The 17,631-nt window shown below is 35.1% G+C and overlaps 3 protein-coding genes across 5 annotated transcripts; all 3 read right to left on the bottom strand.

Annotated features, from left to right (window-relative positions):
* Positions 1-118: 118 nt before the first annotated feature.
* LOC140976376 (uncharacterized) lies at positions 119-4,549 on the bottom strand. The gene is made up of 8 exons (XM_073440483.1): positions 4,331-4,549; positions 3,477-3,589; positions 2,555-2,626; positions 2,072-2,107; positions 1,668-1,713; positions 1,312-1,399; positions 522-579; positions 119-383 (listed from the first exon to the last, which is right to left on the bottom strand). Exons 1-8 carry the CDS (start codon positions 4,407-4,409, stop codon positions 333-335), a joined length of 543 nt encoding a protein of 180 aa, XP_073296584.1. The 5' UTR covers positions 4,410-4,549; the 3' UTR covers positions 119-332.
* A 1,445-nt stretch (positions 4,550-5,994) lies between these two features.
* On the bottom strand, positions 5,995-11,020 carry LOC140976375 (cell division control protein 48 homolog C-like). Its single transcript, XM_073440481.1, has 10 exons — positions 10,037-11,020; positions 8,806-9,407; positions 8,258-8,410; positions 7,798-7,914; positions 7,615-7,719; positions 7,114-7,179; positions 6,951-7,015; positions 6,646-6,847; positions 6,399-6,539; positions 5,995-6,312 (listed from the first exon to the last, which is right to left on the bottom strand). Exons 1-10 carry the CDS (start codon positions 10,971-10,973, stop codon positions 6,253-6,255), a joined length of 2,448 nt encoding a protein of 815 aa, XP_073296582.1. The 5' UTR covers positions 10,974-11,020; the 3' UTR covers positions 5,995-6,252.
* Positions 11,021-12,141: 1,121 nt separating this feature from the next.
* LOC140976379 (uncharacterized) lies at positions 12,142-15,651 on the bottom strand. Of its 3 annotated transcripts, none has more exons than XM_073440487.1 (9): positions 15,489-15,651; positions 15,258-15,391; positions 14,707-14,776; positions 14,235-14,317; positions 14,007-14,045; positions 13,095-13,165; positions 12,770-12,884; positions 12,543-12,648; positions 12,142-12,397 (listed from the first exon to the last, which is right to left on the bottom strand). In XM_073440487.1, the coding sequence occupies exons 1-8, from the start codon at positions 15,526-15,528 to the stop codon at positions 12,580-12,582; spliced, it is 621 nt and encodes a 206-aa protein (XP_073296588.1). In that variant the 5' UTR covers positions 15,529-15,651; the 3' UTR covers positions 12,142-12,397; positions 12,543-12,579. The 3 variants fall into 3 exon arrangements, with proteins under 3 accessions (XP_073296588.1, XP_073296587.1, XP_073296589.1); XM_073440486.1 differs by having other exon boundaries at positions 12,142-12,394; positions 12,541-12,648; positions 15,489-15,650; XM_073440488.1 differs by having other exon boundaries at positions 12,142-12,394; positions 12,541-12,648; positions 15,258-15,376; positions 15,489-15,648.
* Positions 15,652-17,631: the final 1,980 nt, after the last annotated feature.

Raw genomic sequence — 17,631 nt, 5'->3', positions numbered from 1 at the left:
AGTATTCAAACGTGTTAGAAATCGTCTTGAACCATATGTCAGCTAACACTGTACGTGTTGGAGTTGGAGCAGATTTGAATCCAAAATAAAAAAAGTTTCAGAGCAACAACAAAACACATGATATCGAACATGAAAGTATTAATACTCGGCTCGACTCGTTTGCATTCGGAAGAAAATCTCGTCTCATTCTTGCTTAAGAAAATATATTAGTATGTTCCAGTTCACGAATATTTTTGTAGTTCACAATTAGGGCGATTCAGAACAAAGAATTCCAAGTCTGTAAACGATTTCCAAAAATTCAGAAGCTCGTTACATTACATGATCTCCACTCCCTACTCTTTGGAAGTAATCACAAGCAATCCCAAAGCACCTATTAGTATATACTGCATGAAACAAAAACCAAGTTAAACTAAACACCGATTTTCCATTCAAAAAATTTATTTCTTACATATATACAACACAAAATAAAATAAAATAAAATAAAATAAAATAAAAATGGACTTGCACATTAAGAACCGAACCTTGACGATAGGCTTTTCAGTCATGATTATAGTTACCCAACCCACATATGGCAAGAATCTGAAAAGAGGCCAAAAAAATAAAAGGAAAGAAAAGAAAAGTGAGCCAATTGATGATCATTCAAAAACCAGCATTCAGGAAATACCCGAAATATATCAACTGATCAGGGCTAAATCGTATAGAAATAGAATGCACATGTGAGTATTCAGAGCCAGACAGACTTCAGAAGGCCAAAAATAAATTGTAGCAAGATGATGAGGTCAAGAAAAGTGGTCCGCTAAATGAACGACTTATTATTCCTTGAGAATATTTAAACGTAACATAGACCAGGGAGGGTGGGGGAATCATGGGATGTGATGCACAAAAGAAATATAAAAGAACTGTCCCATAATTATTTCAGCAGAAATTTTCGGATACATCGACATCTAAATTTGAAAACCTCTAGGGAACTCAGTCCAAGGTACTTCCTTGTTTACACTTGTCATACCATCTTCATTCAGATCTGGGCAAATTACCTCTTTGCTTTTGGAAAAAGCTTGTAATCATACTCCATCACATGAGCAAAAACACCACAAATTGCTTATCTAACATATATGCTTTCAAAACTATGATATTATTTCCCTTACATGTTTAGGAAAGCACGTAAAGAGGATCAATATAGAGCCAATTTTATGTCTGCATCTTTATTTTAGTTGCAAATATTGATTACATCACAATCAAACCTAGTACATGATCACTTCTCACCAATGGTATAAATGAGTATGTCAAGAACATTAACCACAAACAACTTACCCAACAGCTCTACCCATAATGTGATGCCTCTGAAGCCAAAGTTGGCCATGAGCGTACAAGAGTCTGTCATCCCCAAAATTGTTGTCTCCTGAATATATAAATGAATAATGTAAACACCAGCTATCCAACCGTATGGAAAATAGAAGCAGTGGAATCAACTTAAAACCAAGTCCAAAAGCAACACAACACATCAAACATGCATATGCCACAAATATTACTAAAAAGAACCCAGCATTCTGTAACATTTTAGATTCTGTCGATTTCTTTTGCAGTGAAAATTAACTCATGTACACTAAGATGCATAAACAGAAACATCAATTATAGATTAGAGATAAAGACATTCAAAGAAGCGATACCTTTTGTCAGAACATCGACTTCTCCAGTATCCTGACGCTCATGAACCTAAAGAAAGAAGCAGCATTAGAGTCACTTAATTAGAAGAAAGAAAAAGAGATGGGATGACAAAGCACCTTTTCTTATGAACAACCAAGAGTATCATTCATTATTAACTCGTTAAAAAGAACAGGTACGATATTATATAGAAAAGTATGTTTGATCTTATTTGCTCCTCCAAGAAGGTAATATGTTCCAACGACAGACTCCATAATTTTCGCACCACCTATTTGCTTGTTTTCCCTTTTCTAAGGGGGGATAAGAAAATAATTGATATCCGACATTTGTTTCGCGAACTTAGGTTCAAAGATGAATATGAGCAGAAAGAAGAAAAAATGACAACGCATGTATTACCTAGTGTACTCACCTTAATGACTCTGTGGACTATAGGAATTTCGCGCCCCTGTAAACAAGGAAAAAATATTTAGTTTATTAAGGAAGAGATAAAAGTTTAAACAAACAAAAAAATGGAAAAAATTATTTCGTTATTTTGGAAGATAGAAAAAAGTAAACAAACACTTTCCCGCATCTCTTCTTCAATGCGATTTTCCAAATTTTATTGATATATTTTTATATGTTATGGCTTCCTCCACTACTTTATTGATGTTTGCATATCTAATACTACCTCCTCCCCAATTTCATGGTGATAAACCATAACTGAGGAGACAAAAGATATTCCCAGCGTAAGTGATATTTCGAATATTACCAATATCTCAACCGCATATGCTTTTGGATGCAATACTAACTGATAATTATTATAAGATCAAATACAGGTAAAAGTCATGCAAACAATAGATGACTAACAAACAGAGGGGATAAATGCAAAACAAACAAAATAATAAGTACTTACATCAACGTTAAAAACTACGATTTCTCCAGCACGAATAGGTTCCTTACTCATATGCAAGAATAAAATGTCACCCTGCAACATTAAAACCATCATTAAATTTTGTTAATTGGCATTTTAGTACCCAAAGTTACTGTGTTTGATAATTATGATCCAATAAAACTTTACGTTCTTAATTTTTTTAATGTTCCTAAAATTCAAAAACTGCGACCAAGCATAGGCATCATAAGTCAATGTGCACAATACTAGCAAAAAAGGTTTATGTATGAATAAGCAAATAATTTGCAAAATGAAATTTAATTTTTGAAGTTATAGGATATAACTGTATATACTAAAATGGGTACAAGAAGGGTGGTCTTTTAATTCATGTACAGCAGCATGAATATAAATATTTTAAGATACAGTCACTCGGTTAGTATTGCAGTTATGTTAGACTCACTCGTTCGCATGAGCATGAGAGCAATAACAAGTGGATAGAGTGAATATCAGTTTCAATCAACGTACAACAATAGTTTTATGCAATTTACGAAACCTAGATTGGCCATCAATATCAACGTTGAGCAACATAAAGGACCTAGCTTCTACTACATAAATGGTAATGTTGGACTTTGGTTTACTTTTCTTTCTTTTTTTTATTGAACTTTTAATTTAAATTAAAAGCTCAAAAAAACTTTTCAAAAAAAATCCCAAAAAAAACAAGAAAAATAGTAATTTTCGACTGCCTAAGTCCGCCTAGTCCGATTTTTAGAACACTGTTAGAGACAAAAAAAATTGACTGCATATAAAATACAATGTGAGTTATTAGCTATGGTAAATGACTTTTATGGTGATTGAAATCTAGTTAAAGCTAGGTAGAGATGATTGGAGATCACTAATCAGGTGATAAAAATCAGATTGTTTTTCTAAATTATCAAGGGGGATTCACCCTTTTAAAGCCAGGTTCCATGCTTCCAGAAAGGACAACGACAACAGGCGATTCACTACCAGTGACGCACATTAGTCCTTTCCAAATAATAAGTGCTGATGTGACTATCATACCTGAAAGACACAAAGAATAATAACTAGTCAATTATGTGTTCACGAGTTAGAAAAGAGAAAAAAACATGGTTGAGTGCAACATTTGGTAAATTCATAGCTTATTAAGATATTCGTATAATTTACTTCACATAAAATTAACTCGTGACTAGAAAAATAATAATGAATAACACTGCAGTCATCAAGCAAATCATGGTACATCTGCTAAAAGCCTCATAAAGGATGAAGATACAATAATATACAGTGCTATTGGATCACGGGAAATTGGTGATTAATGTCAATGACTATATTCATATTATCATTTCTAAACGTAAATTTTTAGCCAGTTCTTACTTATGTAAGAAAATAGAATATAGAACAATCAGGCATCAGTTTTGCATTCTCATTTATATTGGGGAATGTGCTCTAAATCTCTTCGCTACTTTCTACTTCCCCTTTCAATTTCTGGAATCACCCAGCGGTCTCAAATCCCCTATCCCTTAGCAAATATATGTAAGATAAATTTTCTCTCTTATAAAAAGAGATTTATCACCTACAAAACAACATAGGCATATCTGAGACAAACTTCCTCGTTGATGTATACGCACATTGCACAAAACTATGCATTTAAATCCAAAAAGGAAATTCCAAATTTTGAATTCAACCCATTAAAAAAAACTCAAAATCAGAATAAAACTCATGATTGCAAACTTGAAAAACTGAATCCAACATTCAATCCATAACGAAAGAGATAAAATAACGAACCGAGGCTGATGAGTTGAGTGAGAACTTGTCTAAACTGCAAAGATTTGATCGAATCTATTTGCTCTCCGATCCAACCCATCTTCTATCTCCAATTCAAAGTTCCGAATTCTCCAAAGGGAAAAATAAATGGGAATTACTATGAGCGTGTTTTATCAGGCAGACTAAAATTAGGGCTTTTGGTCGAAACCAAATCGCAAATTTCTTTGTATTCCCAAATAACCCCCGTCTTTTCTAAAACTTACATATCAAGTGCCACTAAAATAATTTCATATCTAAAAAGTCATAAAATAACAAATTATATTTCAAAAAGTCAAAATGTATCGCTCTCTCCCTAAAGCACCATTACTCATTTAAAGTTAGGCTATGTTTGGTTGGAAGGATAGGATAAACTAATGATTAGTATGTAAATGATAAAGAAAATGATTGTGATAGGATTGTAATATATGGTGTAAAATAATATTATGTTTGGTAAGATTTTTAAGTGTAGGATAATTTTGAATTTTTTGATGAGAAGACAAAATTGCCCTTCCCCTTCGCGGCGGCGGCCGGCGACCGGAAACGGCAGGCGGGAGGCGGCGGCCGGAAATGTCGGCCGGCGGCGGCGGCGGCCGGCTGGTGCTCGGTCGGCNTTTAAGTGTAGGATAATTTTGAATTTTTTGATGAGAAGACAAAATTGCCCTTCCCCTTCGCGGCGGCGGCCGGCGACCGGAAACGGCAGGCGGTAGGCGGCGGCCGGAAACGGCCGGCCGGAAATGTCGGCCGGCGGCGGCCGGCTGGTGCTCGGCCGGGGCTCGGTCGGTGGTCGGCCCCTTCGCGGCGACGGACGGCGACCGGAAACGGCAGGCGGGAGGCGGCGGCCGGCGACCGGAAACGGCAGGCGGGAGGCGGCGGCCGGAAATGTCGGCCGGCGGCGGCGGCGGCCGGCTGGTGCTCGGTCGGCGGTCGGCTGGTGGTCTGCCGGCGGCGATCGTGGCGGCGGCGACGGTCGGCGGCGGGAATTGGTGGTGAGTTTGAATATAAGAGAAGGGTAAAATTGAAAAAATAGGAGGTACTAAGAGTTGGATAAATAATCCTAGGGGGTGAAGAGGTATTATTTTAACCTACCTAATATAACTTAATCATTCATAGGAGGGATTGACTTGGTTAAATAATCACGCGTACCAAACAGCTGACTAAGTAGGATAAAAAAAGTAATCCCCCCTTATCCCCCAAACCAAACGCCCCCTTATAGTATTATTATAATTATATTTTAATTAATTAAAAAATTTAAATTTGTTGATTTCGAAGAAATTAAATACAGACAGAGGAATAGATAATCGAATTAGACCAAATGTCGGATTCATAAGAATGCTGGTGGTGATAGATTCCATTTCTCGCATAGCTCTTTCGATGGCAGCAAAAGTAGCGTCCCTCAAACATTACCAAGATCAAAATGTATCACATTGTCAAATATACCTGAGATAAACTGATACAATTATACGAATATAACATCAAACAAAGTAGAATAAACTGTGTATGTGACAATCCAAACATTTGATAGTATCAAGATGAAAGATGAAGAATTCATGTCGAAGTAATTTGAATAAATTTAAATTAACAAATTTTAAGCAATCACGATTGTTATTGTAGAACTAAAATGAATTTAAAGTTAGTCAAATAAGATCAGTTGATTCAGGTATTAACTGAATATTCAAGTGCACGAACTACACTTCCATCATGAAGAAAAAGAATACCGCGTATGACACAATGCCAACAGCATAAAAATCCAAACAAAAATGTAACGCAAAGTGAAAAAGGCAATGCTTCAAACAACAATGCAGCAGTAGCTTTCTGCTACAATCTGCTTCGACGGTCACACAATGGTGTTGTCAGCCGAAATTGTCCGATGGAATAGTTCAAGAAAATGGTTTGATTAGGAAGCATCAACTCTGCTCTCGTCCATAATTGAAGCTTCCCGTCAAACTTTTGTAATACTTTTTTTGCTGCACAAAAAAAAAGTATATATGATGAGAACGGATAAAACAAGGTATTTTATTTAGATGATTGCAAATGTGTAGCACGAAAAGACCTTTTCTGAAACTGAGGGCGAGATTTTATCTAATGCTTTCTTGAAATGTTCGTATTTTATTGTCCGATATGAGTCATCAAACGAACTTTCATGTGATAACGCCAATTTATCTTCCATTGCAGCCATAGCGGCTTCATTCATCTGTCATTGTCAGGTGCAATTGATAGTTTCAGACAAAAAACATGAAGGCTAAATTAAGAAACAAATTATGTATAAAGGAAAGTTCGTCAGAATAACAAGGGCATACCAGTGCAGATAGATCGGCTCCACTAAAATTCTCACATGATGTGCCTTTCCCAAGGGCCATAAGATCGACGGTGGCATCTATCTTCTTCTTCCCAACAAGAGCTCTCAAGATCATTCCTCGTTCCTCCGGACATGGAAGAGGAACATACAAAAGTTTACCAAATCTTCCAGGTCTAAGAAGAGCCGGGTCCATGACTTCAGGCCTGTCAAAAATGTCGAGGATGTTAAACAAGGGACCTAATAAAAACATATATTTTGGTTGTTGATCCACAAAAATGCCCCAAGAGTTGGAACAATAGCATCTACCTATTTGTGGCACCAATTACATAAACACCCCGTCTCACTTCTGCTCCATCAAGCTCAATCAGTAGCTGAAATAATAGAAACAACCCATGAAATGGTTAGACATGCAGATGGAAATCATACTCATAGGAAGGGGAACCGATTCCAAAAGAGTTTTTTCATTAACCTGATTCAAGAGTCGCTCAACAACCCATCCCCCTTCTTTACCACGCTTTGTCGTTAATGCATCCACCTAATAGATAAGGAACAAAAGAGGAATTGTGGAGATAAGAGAACATAAAAATCCATCAAGTGATCAAACTGACCTATTTACCAAGAGAAGAAACAACAAAATGAAAAATCAGTCTAAGTACAGAAAGGAGTACCACAATATGGTAAATCTATAGTTCAAAATCATTAGACCTGCATTTAACCTTGAAGGCATATTATAATCCCTTCCGAAAAATTATAAAGTAAACGTTGAGATTATCCAATTAAGTTTTGACTACCAGCAGCACAACTATGCATGTTTGATGGGCACATACATTCTGTAAAAACTTGAAACGAAGGGACCCTATTGGTGAAGATAACGATATGAAATCGGGAATACTTTAATTTGAAGCACCATATAACCTATTTGGTAGCAGGGTGGGCAATTGTAAATGAAGTAAAGGAGAGAAAAAGGTACCTCGTCAAAAAAAAGTATGCATGGAGAACATGTTCTTGCACGACTGAATATTATCCGCACAGCCGATTCACTTTCACCAACATATTTATTTAGCAGTTCAGGGCCCTGATATACACCAGAAAAAGATTAAAGAACCAACAAATTACGTGCTCAACTATACTATAAAAAAGAAATCGAAGGAACCTTAATATGAATGAAATTTGCTCCAGCTTCATTTGCAACAGCCTTTGCAATCAACGTCTTTCCACAGCCAGGAGGGCCATAGAGCAAAATTCCTGTCTCTAGATCCACATCGAAATCCTACAATATAACAAATCTATATCAAGCATCAAACTCCTCAAAATCATTGAGAATATGACAAGTTGGAAGATTTTTTGACAGCAAACTCTGCAAGGTTTATTTGTTAAAACAGGTGGGTGGGGTAAGAGATTGCTTGATTCTCAATAAATAAAGTCCCAAGGAATAAGCTGCAATGATATTGGGACATATGCATACGCGTATTGAAAACTCGAGAAAGAAAATTTGGATACGCCACATTTGTCTACAAAAACGTTCTTGTCTAAGCAAAGAAAATTTGGCTATGCCACACATGGCATTTACAGATATCTGTATACAAAAAGTTACCAGATATGACATTAATCACCTCATAATCTTCAGGATACTTTATTCGCTTAACTATATATCGGTCAAGTTCTTGTCTGAGCAAATGAAGTCCTCCGACATCATCCCACTTCACATTCGGTACAGCAGAAAATCCTTCTCTTCTAGAAGAAGGTTGAACCATTTTTGCAGCTACCTGCAAACAATCAAATAGATAGATTATAGAGCATAACAACAACCATGAAAAAAAAAGAGGGGAATAAAAAGAGACAATAAGGTATGTGAAACTAATATCAATGAAAAGGAACATGTGATGAGTAGACAAGGCTAGGTCATATAATTACAATATAATCACTGGCGTGAAGAACATAAAGCATTAATAGAATCATGAAATCACAATAGCAAATTCTCAACTTTCACAACATATACTACTACCCATTTATATCTCTACCTTTTGTACAATCGAGAGATCGCTGGAAAGAAAGGCGGGCAGGTTTGTTGTGGAACATAATTAGTATAAAAAACTTAGATTAAGCACCATAATCCATTCATTGTATACCAACGAGTGCATTGGATCCAAATCATGATTACCTCAAAATCAGCCATGGTGATGCTAAGTTTTTCCAATTCTTCATGTGACCACGGGTGACTCAACCAATCTTCACTATATTCACTTGAAAGAACATCTTTTATCTGACCTATGATTCTCTTCATCGCAAGGTTTCCAGCCTTGTCGGCCAGTGCAGCTAAATCTGCTCCGACATATCCCGGAGTGCACCTAGCTACTCTCTTAAGATCTAGAGCACCATCAACTTTAAGATTACCAGTGAGTACGGTTAATATCTGAACCCGTGCTTCTTCATCCGGAACACCTAAGCCAATTTCAAGATCAAAGCGTCCAGGCCTCCTCAAAGCAGGGTCCATACAATCCGGTCTATTTGTTGCTCCAATTACAAGGACATAACCAGTTCTGCTATCTGAACTTTCTGGATATTCCTTTCTATCCACAGGTTTTGCGAGTTTGTAAGTGTCATCCATGCACATCATCAATTGTGTAACAATACGTCGTTCCATTTCTCTTTGCAAATTTTCTCTTTTTGAAGCAACTGCATCAATTTCATCAATGAATACGATCGATGGTGCTGTCCTGTGAGCTTTTGAAAACAGCTCTCGGATATTTTCTTCGGATGCACCTAGAAAGTTTTCAAAACAAATCATATATATAAAGCACAACACTTGCGATTTCCAGCATGCCTAGAAATCAAAAACACCTATAACCCAAAAAAATAAGAAACCAAAAGGTGGCTAAGAACCCACAAAAAGGCACATGGAAAATTCAGATATGAAGTCACCTGAAAATAAAAAATCTGGAAAAATGAAGATCATAGTATGATTAACTATATTCCTTGATCAACCAATAGAATATTAGTCAATCTAACCATCCCAGTCCTCGCAAATTGGTTCCACCAAGAAGGGAGTTTCAGACTAAATAAATTTTTTGTAAGCTGTTTTTTTTTTCCAGAATTTGGTCAATCTAACAATCCTAGTCCTCACAAACTGGTTCCACCAAGAAGGGAGTTTCAGACTAAATATAAATCATTGTAAGCTTTTATTTTTCGTCAATAAAAAAATACCAAATCACAAATATCAGACCGAGGCTCTCACTTAATACATTATAACGATCATGGCTCTCCAAGTTAACAATTCAAATATAGGGTGGAGAATTTTTGTTAACCCCAACTTAAATAGAAGCAATCAACACAATAAACCATTAACAAACATAAGTAACAAGCATTACTTTATACGTATATAACATGCAGACCTGATACTCCAGACACCAATTCAGTCGCAGAAATCTTGTAAAACGGAACTCTGGCCTCATTGGCAATTGCGTGAGCTAGTTTGGTTTTCCCACATCCTGGTGGCCCGTAAAGCAAAATCCCGGAAATGGGTTTCACTCCCAGGTGCCGCGGCAGCTCCGGACGACGCAAAGGCACGATCACTTCCATTTTTAATTGACAAATCACTTCACTCATACCCCCTAAATCCTTAAACTTTGGCCCATTAATTTCATCATTACTAATCGCACCAAGAGCATTGCCACCTCCCTTTCTTTCCCTAAATTCTATACCATCTTCACCGCCCTTCCGACTTACCAACTTCACAGTTTTGTCAAGACCGTTCTCCACAACCTCAAGTTCCACCACTTCCTTCTTCCCCTCCACTCCCCCCGATTTCTTCGATTTACTACAGTAATTATCCCTCAGCATCGACTTCATCAAATCAACTCCATCACCCCCAGATGTTGTAACTTCGTCTTCCTCCGAAGATCCTACGCGGCTTGAGGAAGATGTCGCAGATGACGAAGAGAAGTCATTACCGTGGTTCAACAAGTCATCGTTCCTCCTCGTTTTCACATGCCGAGCTTCAAGAAGCCGCAATTTCTCCTCACTCACATCAGCACCCTTTCGCTTCTTTCTGGGAGTTGTTTCCTTTTGTTCATTGCCATTTGAATCATCAGAGACGTCTCCGTTCTCTTTGCCTAAACTGTGAAGAATTTGATGGACGCGTTTGGTTAAAGGCTGCAACTTGATACGAGCGTAGTGCGGATAGGTGGAGCGGAGATGGTCCACCAGTTGGTCGACGCTGGCGCCACTATACGTCTTCTTGGCGGACTCTAGGTGGCGGAATAGGATCCGGCCGAACATGGAGGGTGAGGGTGATCTGGCTCCTCCACCGCCGCCTCTCGCTCTTCCCATCCTCAGGGTTTTGCTTTCTATGGTCTCTTCGATTTCACGACAATTGATTATTGGTTAAATTAATTAAGCAGCCTAAATTAAAATTGGTTGTAAATTTAAAATATAATAACAATAAAATAATAATTGTGTAGACTTTGTTTTTATTAGATTTAAAATATACAATAACAATAATATTTGTTTAAATATTGATATATATTATATTTTAAAAAAATTGAATAATATATTTTTACATTTTTTGCTCTTTGTTTAGAGGCATTTTGATTAAAATAATATAATAGAAACAATTAAAACTTATAAATATCGAGGGAAAATTGTATTATCATTTTTCATTGTTGGGCGATCCAACAAATATGCACTGATTTTAATTTTTTAAATACCCATTATTTTAACGTTTTTAGTTTTATCATCATTAATTTATTTCACATTATTTATTGTTATTCGTATTATCTGTACTAATAATAAGAAGAGAGGTTAATAATAATAATTACTTTTGACGAAGGTTTATTAATGTCTATCTTTTATATGATGAAATAGATAGTTACGAGTAACCTTTTTTGTTCTTTTTTTTTCTGTTGTTATCCTTTAATATGGTAAAGAACATTAATTGCTATTCCTATTGAGAGTGAATCCCGACATTATGACATTTATGTTCTGGCAAAAACTTGTGTGAGACGATCTCACGGGTCGTATTTGTGAGACAAATCTCTTATTTATTACTTCACGGGTCGTATTTCTGAGACAAATCTCTTATTTATTACTTTTCATGCTAAGAGTATTACTTTTTATTGTGAATATGAGTAGGGTTGACCCATCTCCAATTAAGATCCGTGAGACGGTTTCACATAAGATTCACTCTCATGTTCTTTTTGATATTTTGGACGGGTTAAAGTTTATTATAAGCGAGCGAATGAATGAATGTTTAAATTACATAGAGATCCAAACTCTTTTTTTCTGAGTAAAAGTGACTACGGTTTAGACATTAGTAATTGTTGAAGACCGTTGAACATTATTATCTTGCCGGAAAAGTTGAATCTTTTTGCCCGGAATTTCGAGGGTCGGATCCAAATTTTACTCTTGATCGAACAATTTAATATATTTTGAAAGGACAGAAGACAGATATTTTTAAAAAAAAATTCGATATAAGTTGGGATTTATGTTTTAAAAAAAAAAAAGAAAGTTAAAGAAACAATTGCTTTTACTCACCCCATCGATTTTGTTCCTTCTAGCTATTCACAAACACAGAGAGAGGGCAATGACAAATGATCAGTGATTTCAATTGCTGTAAAAGTTTGTTTAGATTCAACATGCTTCCTTAATACAATGAAAATAGAAATTAGTCAGAAGCGACAATTGATCTTACATGCAATTTGTCCATGAAAATGAGTGATCTCCCTCCATAAACAACCTCTGGATTTCGGCTTCTCCTGCAAAAAATACATTATTAGCGTCGTCTTGACTAAATTCAAGATACTATCCATATCAGAGTTGTCTCACCAAATAACCATGCAAACAACAAAGAAAAATGAAGCCGTATATGGAAATTACTAAATGCAAAAGAAGAGTGCACACCTAATTCGTTTTGGGTGTCGAACATTAGTCGTTGCCACTATTTAGGGCCGCTGGTTTTCGAAGAACCACATCGCTCTACCATAACATCATAGAGTTGCTTGCCGTTCTACATGAAACAATAAAAGGAAAGAAGGATAAATGGGTTTTATCAGTACACTACCAAGAATTTGATCACGGAAGTAAAACAAGGTAGATGATACTCAGGTTTCAAGGTGGTCGACACTTACAAAAATTACTGGGAAAAAGTGAATTTGTCCTTCTGGCTTTGTCTGTGTCTCCTTAAAATAAACTAATATTGGAAAAGAAGGCCACCACAGCTCCCAGTTCACAAATGTTGAATATCTGACAGATCACGTAATAATGATAATAAATAGTTACACCTGCTTATATGTTCACTCCCTGGGAATTTGGACTTTAAAGTTGTGTCAAAAACCATGTAAGCACTCTAAAATTCAGCTCTTTTGATGCCGGAAACTGTCTATCCAACTGTAGAACCCCGTTTCTTAACTACAACTCAGTACGTGATAATAAAGAACAAAAGCTCACACTTACTTCCAACTGTTTTTTCCACCCACGAAAGCATTTTCACCTGATTCCTCGAGCTGGTCTCCAATTTTTACCTCCTGTGATCAGGTTTCTTGGAATTATTTATTGAACTTTGGCATAAATGAGTTCCATGTGATCAAGATGTAAAAGAGCATTCTACTTAGTCATGCTATAGTAAGTAAAACTTAAGAACATCTTGCAGCATGGAAAAGGTCACTGAGAGCCTGCTTCCTCTAACTTGTGGTCCAGTCAGTTGTTCAAAATATTTTACGTGTTTACAAGATATTTACTAGTATTCGTTTTAGTCTTTTAGAAGGATTTATAAATATTTAAAATATGGTGCTGAAATCTCATAAGTTTTAAACTTCGATACATTTCTTCTATCCGAAACTAAACTGTAAGTTCATCTGCTCTATATTTTTTCCTATCTTCAATGACCTATGTTATTTTTTTTTCTATCTTCAATAATCTATGTTTATCCAAACAATTTAATCTAATTTCTGAAATTTTAAAATTTCAGAAATCACTCGTTCGGAAACCAAACACTACTTTTTTAGTTTTAATTTTTTGATGTAAGCTCTTATTGTCGTCAATACATGGTCGACCAAAAGGATTGAAAATCATTTTGATGCATAAGTATGCTGGTATCCTATCAAACTGAAGTTTATACCGATGTGACATCATCCTGAGAAAGACCATTATTGCCTCAACGGTAAGCATAATAGTATGAAGTTCTACTACAAATTTGATGGATTGACGAACAATAGTCGGTGTACAAGTTACATTACACTAAGGATAAGAAGAATTCTCAATCAGTCATTCCATAATCATGATAAGGTTACGAGCCTAAACTAATGCATAATTGAGTTGCTTCAATGTTTGCATCAAATGCATTAGAGAAGAGATTAGTAAACAAACCAGGGACTCTTCATCAAAGACAAATCTCACCCTTGTAGCCTGAAACAAATATATAAAATCATTTGAATGTTACTGCAATATTCCGTACATAGCGATAGTCAAAGTTGCATTCTCAAACTATAGGAAGAATCACATCTATATCTGCTTCATAATGGTACCCCAACACGACAAGCTATTGATACTTTATCCGTGACTCTTAGAAATGTAATGCATAAACCTCCATATTACCTGAACTAAAAGGAGTAATCCAAGAAGACCAATGGGGACTGCGGCTGCTAAATTATCCGCAAATACAAAACCACCAGCCGCTCCTATCAAATGAAAAGTTCAAATAATCATTATTTCAGCTCTCTGATGTTGTATATGTGATATGTGTGGACAATGACAAATAAGATCAATTTTTTTTTAAAAAAAAAAAAAAGCAAGTTTAGAAATGGTTCCCCTCAATCCCCTTGATTACTTCCTGTGTTCACCCCATCTCCAACAGTCAACATTCATCTCTTATTATGTGGCATAGCAAGATGCATCCCAAGGGCCATGACTACAAACGAACTAAAATTACAGTGCCAAGTATTGCATATCATCATTATACAACCATACCAACATTGGCAAGAGAGACGATGATCATTTCATGAATAATGAAACAAAATAAAATGTTTGCAGTTTGGTTGCATGACATTTTCTTAGCATCAATACGCACCAAGAAGTACAACTGGAATACGGTAATCAGGGTCAGGAATGATGGTATCTTTCGTAACTTTCTTCCCAAGCTGTGAAACAAAAAAAAAGTGATGTTAAAGCTACACTGCGTAGTTAATGCATCGAATTATGATCTCCAGTGCACAATGAGGTGAATGGGGGCGCGGGCGCTTTACACTCAAATTTTAAAACTTCAAGTTTCACGCATAATCTGTAAGATATAACTTTTCCCAGTTAACATAATTGTTGGATTCATGCACCAACCATATGAAAACAAATGATTACAGGGTACATTCTAATGAGAAGGAAGTATCAAATTGAAAAAACTTAAATTTCACTTCCAGTTTTTCTTGAATGCAAATTTCAAACTTAAACAACGCAAAAATAGGGAATAAGGGGGAACTAATGAAGTTTTAAAAGCAGATGCTCAAAACTGAGATAATCTCTATGTATTTACTATTTCAAGTATAATTCAGCACTTTATCAGTAATTTTATTTTGAACTCCGCAATAAGTGGTAATCAAATCACAGAAAAGACAGAGAAACATGTACAACAGAAGTAACGGTGGCACGCCTTGTTGATGCTGCGCCAGTGTTTCTGATCAAGATTGAATATTTGCCACAAAATGAACTCCGAAAATTCCTCCCAAGAACACCCACTTTGCCAAAATCTGCCACAAAAGCAGCTAATCAATTCATCAAGTAAATTCGAAACACGAGTCAAATGATTAAATGGGAAAGGAAACCATGGATCCGTATCAGTGTAGAATGCAAGAGGCTCACTAATCAAGCAAGAAGAACCATGCAGCAGAGCTGTTCCCATGATTATTATCGGATGAATTCAGGCGAAAAGCTCTGTTATTTATTTCCCGTTGTGTGGGTAAGAAATAAACAGCGTGGAATCGGACCAGGCCATTAATTGACACTCATACCCTTTCGCATTTGCCGATGGAAATTAAAATTTTCCGATTTCCTACTATTTAACTTAAAAACATTTCGCGAGATTTTTTAGAATCAGCGTCAATTTGAAAGGAATATGATTTATTCCTAATTAAAAATTTTCTTTTCATGTGTTTATTGATAAAATCATTGAGTTTTATTTTTATAAATCATAGATATTTATGATAAGAATTATATATATGATCAAAATAATGTTTTAAAAAGTTTATTTTTTAATAAAATTTTGGTTCCCATGTATTTTAAGATTTTTTTTTATGGAATAAATTATAGGGCAGATAAAACGCGGACGGCGAGAGAGAGAGGAGAGACGCCGAAGGAACAAACACGAGAATTGAAGATTTACATCGAATAGGTCAAGTGCACAAGTCAAGACTTATTGTTGTGTTTTCGTAAAGTGTTGAAGACACACAAACACAGCACTTAATCATAGTGCATATTCAAAGTTTTTATAGAAAAGCTAGTCTAAAAAATATCAGTAATATTCATTTTTTGAAGTGTCTCATTTCAGTCATTCATCGAAAGGAGACACTTAAAGAAATTTGATGAATTAAGATATCTAGAAATAATATTTTTGATTATTTCTTGTTTCGAATTCGAAACTATGAGATATCATCTGAAAATATAAAACGTGTCTTCAAATCTCCTTAAATAGTGAGCAAATTTGTATGTGACATTCCAAGTGACTGTCTTAGAAAATGAAAACAGCACTCGAAACACTTTGTCATGGCAAGAAAGGCTCATAGTCTCTACCATAGTTTTCTGAAAATATAAAAATCAATTCTTGAAGCTAAATAAAGAGAAAAAAATGGATATCTCGATCAAAAAGCAATATTGAAAAAATTGCATTTCATACCCACACACACTGAGGCTCGTTCCTATTAAGAGGCCTGAGAGTTATCTGAGTCGGATCTATTATTTTCAGAGACTCATAATTTTTAAAAAAATTATTATATAATAGCGTAAATTGATGTAATATAAATTTATTATTAGTGAGTTTTTTCTCTACATATCACAAAAATTTATTTTTTTGGGCACAATCTAAACTTATTATTATTATTATTTTTTGAAATAAACTTATTATTATTATTATTCATTGTTTCTTGATAAATTTATTAATCTTGAGCATCTTGATAACTTTTTCCGATATAAATTTATTTTTCTTGAGCCAAATATAAACAAAAACTTTTTTATTTCCTAAATTTATTATATATTACAGTAAATTGACACAACATAAAACTTATTCTCTGACTAATAAGAGTTGTTCTTATATTAACGAAGATGATTTATTTGCGAAGTTGACATTCTTGAAGTTTTCGTTAACAAGATAAACAAAATCTGCAATTGATACAGTAAATTACTTTAAGAAAATAGATGAATGTTTTCCAAAAGCTCATATTGCTTATAAAATCTTGTTAATTACCTCGGTTATAATAGTAAGTGCAGAACGAAATTTCTCAAAGTTAAAGTTCATCGAAACTTTTATCCGATCAACCATGTCAAAATAAATATTGAATTGATTCACCGTGTTATAAATAGAAAAAGAAATTGTCCAACTACATGATCATACATTAATGTCTTTAGCTTTAAAATCGTAATACGAGATATTTTTTAGTGATCGCTTTAGACATGTTTGATTTCATTATTTAATTATAATAGAAATATTTTGATTGTTGTGTATTGTTTGATTTTTTTATATTATTTTAATGTTTTGATTTAATTCAAAAAGGCTATTATGGAACTAAAAAAAAAAAGAACACGGATTATGATATATGAACGTTTTTTAAATTAGACTCAGACCCAAAAATTACTAGGATCGGTCCTGCACATACTCACACATGTATATATATGTACAAATATACATAATATAACATGGGATCCTTTCTTGGAAATTTATAAAAGATTATTAACGAACACAAATGTAAATCTAGTTTTCGTGGTTTTAATATTTCGTGTTGATAAATTTTAA

This window comes from Primulina huaijiensis, chromosome 5, assembly GCF_012295235.1.
Source record: "Primulina huaijiensis isolate GDHJ02 chromosome 5, ASM1229523v2, whole genome shotgun sequence".
NCBI lineage: Eukaryota > Viridiplantae > Streptophyta > Magnoliopsida > Lamiales > Gesneriaceae > Primulina > Primulina huaijiensis.
Note: the sequence above shows the minus strand (reverse complement) of the source record. Positions and strands in the feature narration are given on the sequence as shown.

Coding starts and splice junctions, on each gene's coding strand:
- LOC140976375 (XM_073440481.1), bottom strand. CDS start 10,973: ATGGGAAGAGCGAGAGGCGGCGGTGGAGGAGCCAGATCACCCTCACCC. Junction 9,408..10,036: donor ATTGGTGTCTGGAGTATCAG/GTCTGCATGTTA, acceptor AAAACTTTCTAG/GTGCATCCGAAGAAAATATC. Junction 7,915..8,257: donor AGTATCCTGAAGATTATGAG/GTGATTAATGTC, acceptor GTTATATTGTAG/GATTTCGATGTGGATCTAGA.
- LOC140976379 (XM_073440487.1), bottom strand. CDS start 15,528: ATGGGAACAGCTCTGCTGCATGGTTCTTCTTGCTTGATTA. Junction 13,166..14,006: donor TCTTTGATGAAGAGTCCCTG/GTTTGTTTACTA, acceptor ACCTGATCACAG/GAGGTAAAAATTGGAGACCA. Junction 12,649..12,769: donor ACTTTTTCCCAGTAATTTTT/GTAAGTGTCGAC, acceptor TGTTTCATGTAG/AACGGCAAGCAACTCTATGA.
- LOC140976376 (XM_073440483.1), bottom strand. CDS start 4,409: ATGGGTTGGATCGGAGAGCAAATAGATTCGATCAAATCTTTGCAGTTT. Junction 2,627..3,476: donor TGGAACCTGGCTTTAAAAGG/GTGAATCCCCCT, acceptor TTAATGTTGCAG/GGTGACATTTTATTCTTGCA. Junction 1,714..2,071: donor TAGTCCACAGAGTCATTAAG/GTGAGTACACTA, acceptor TTCTTTCTTTAG/GTTCATGAGCGTCAGGATAC.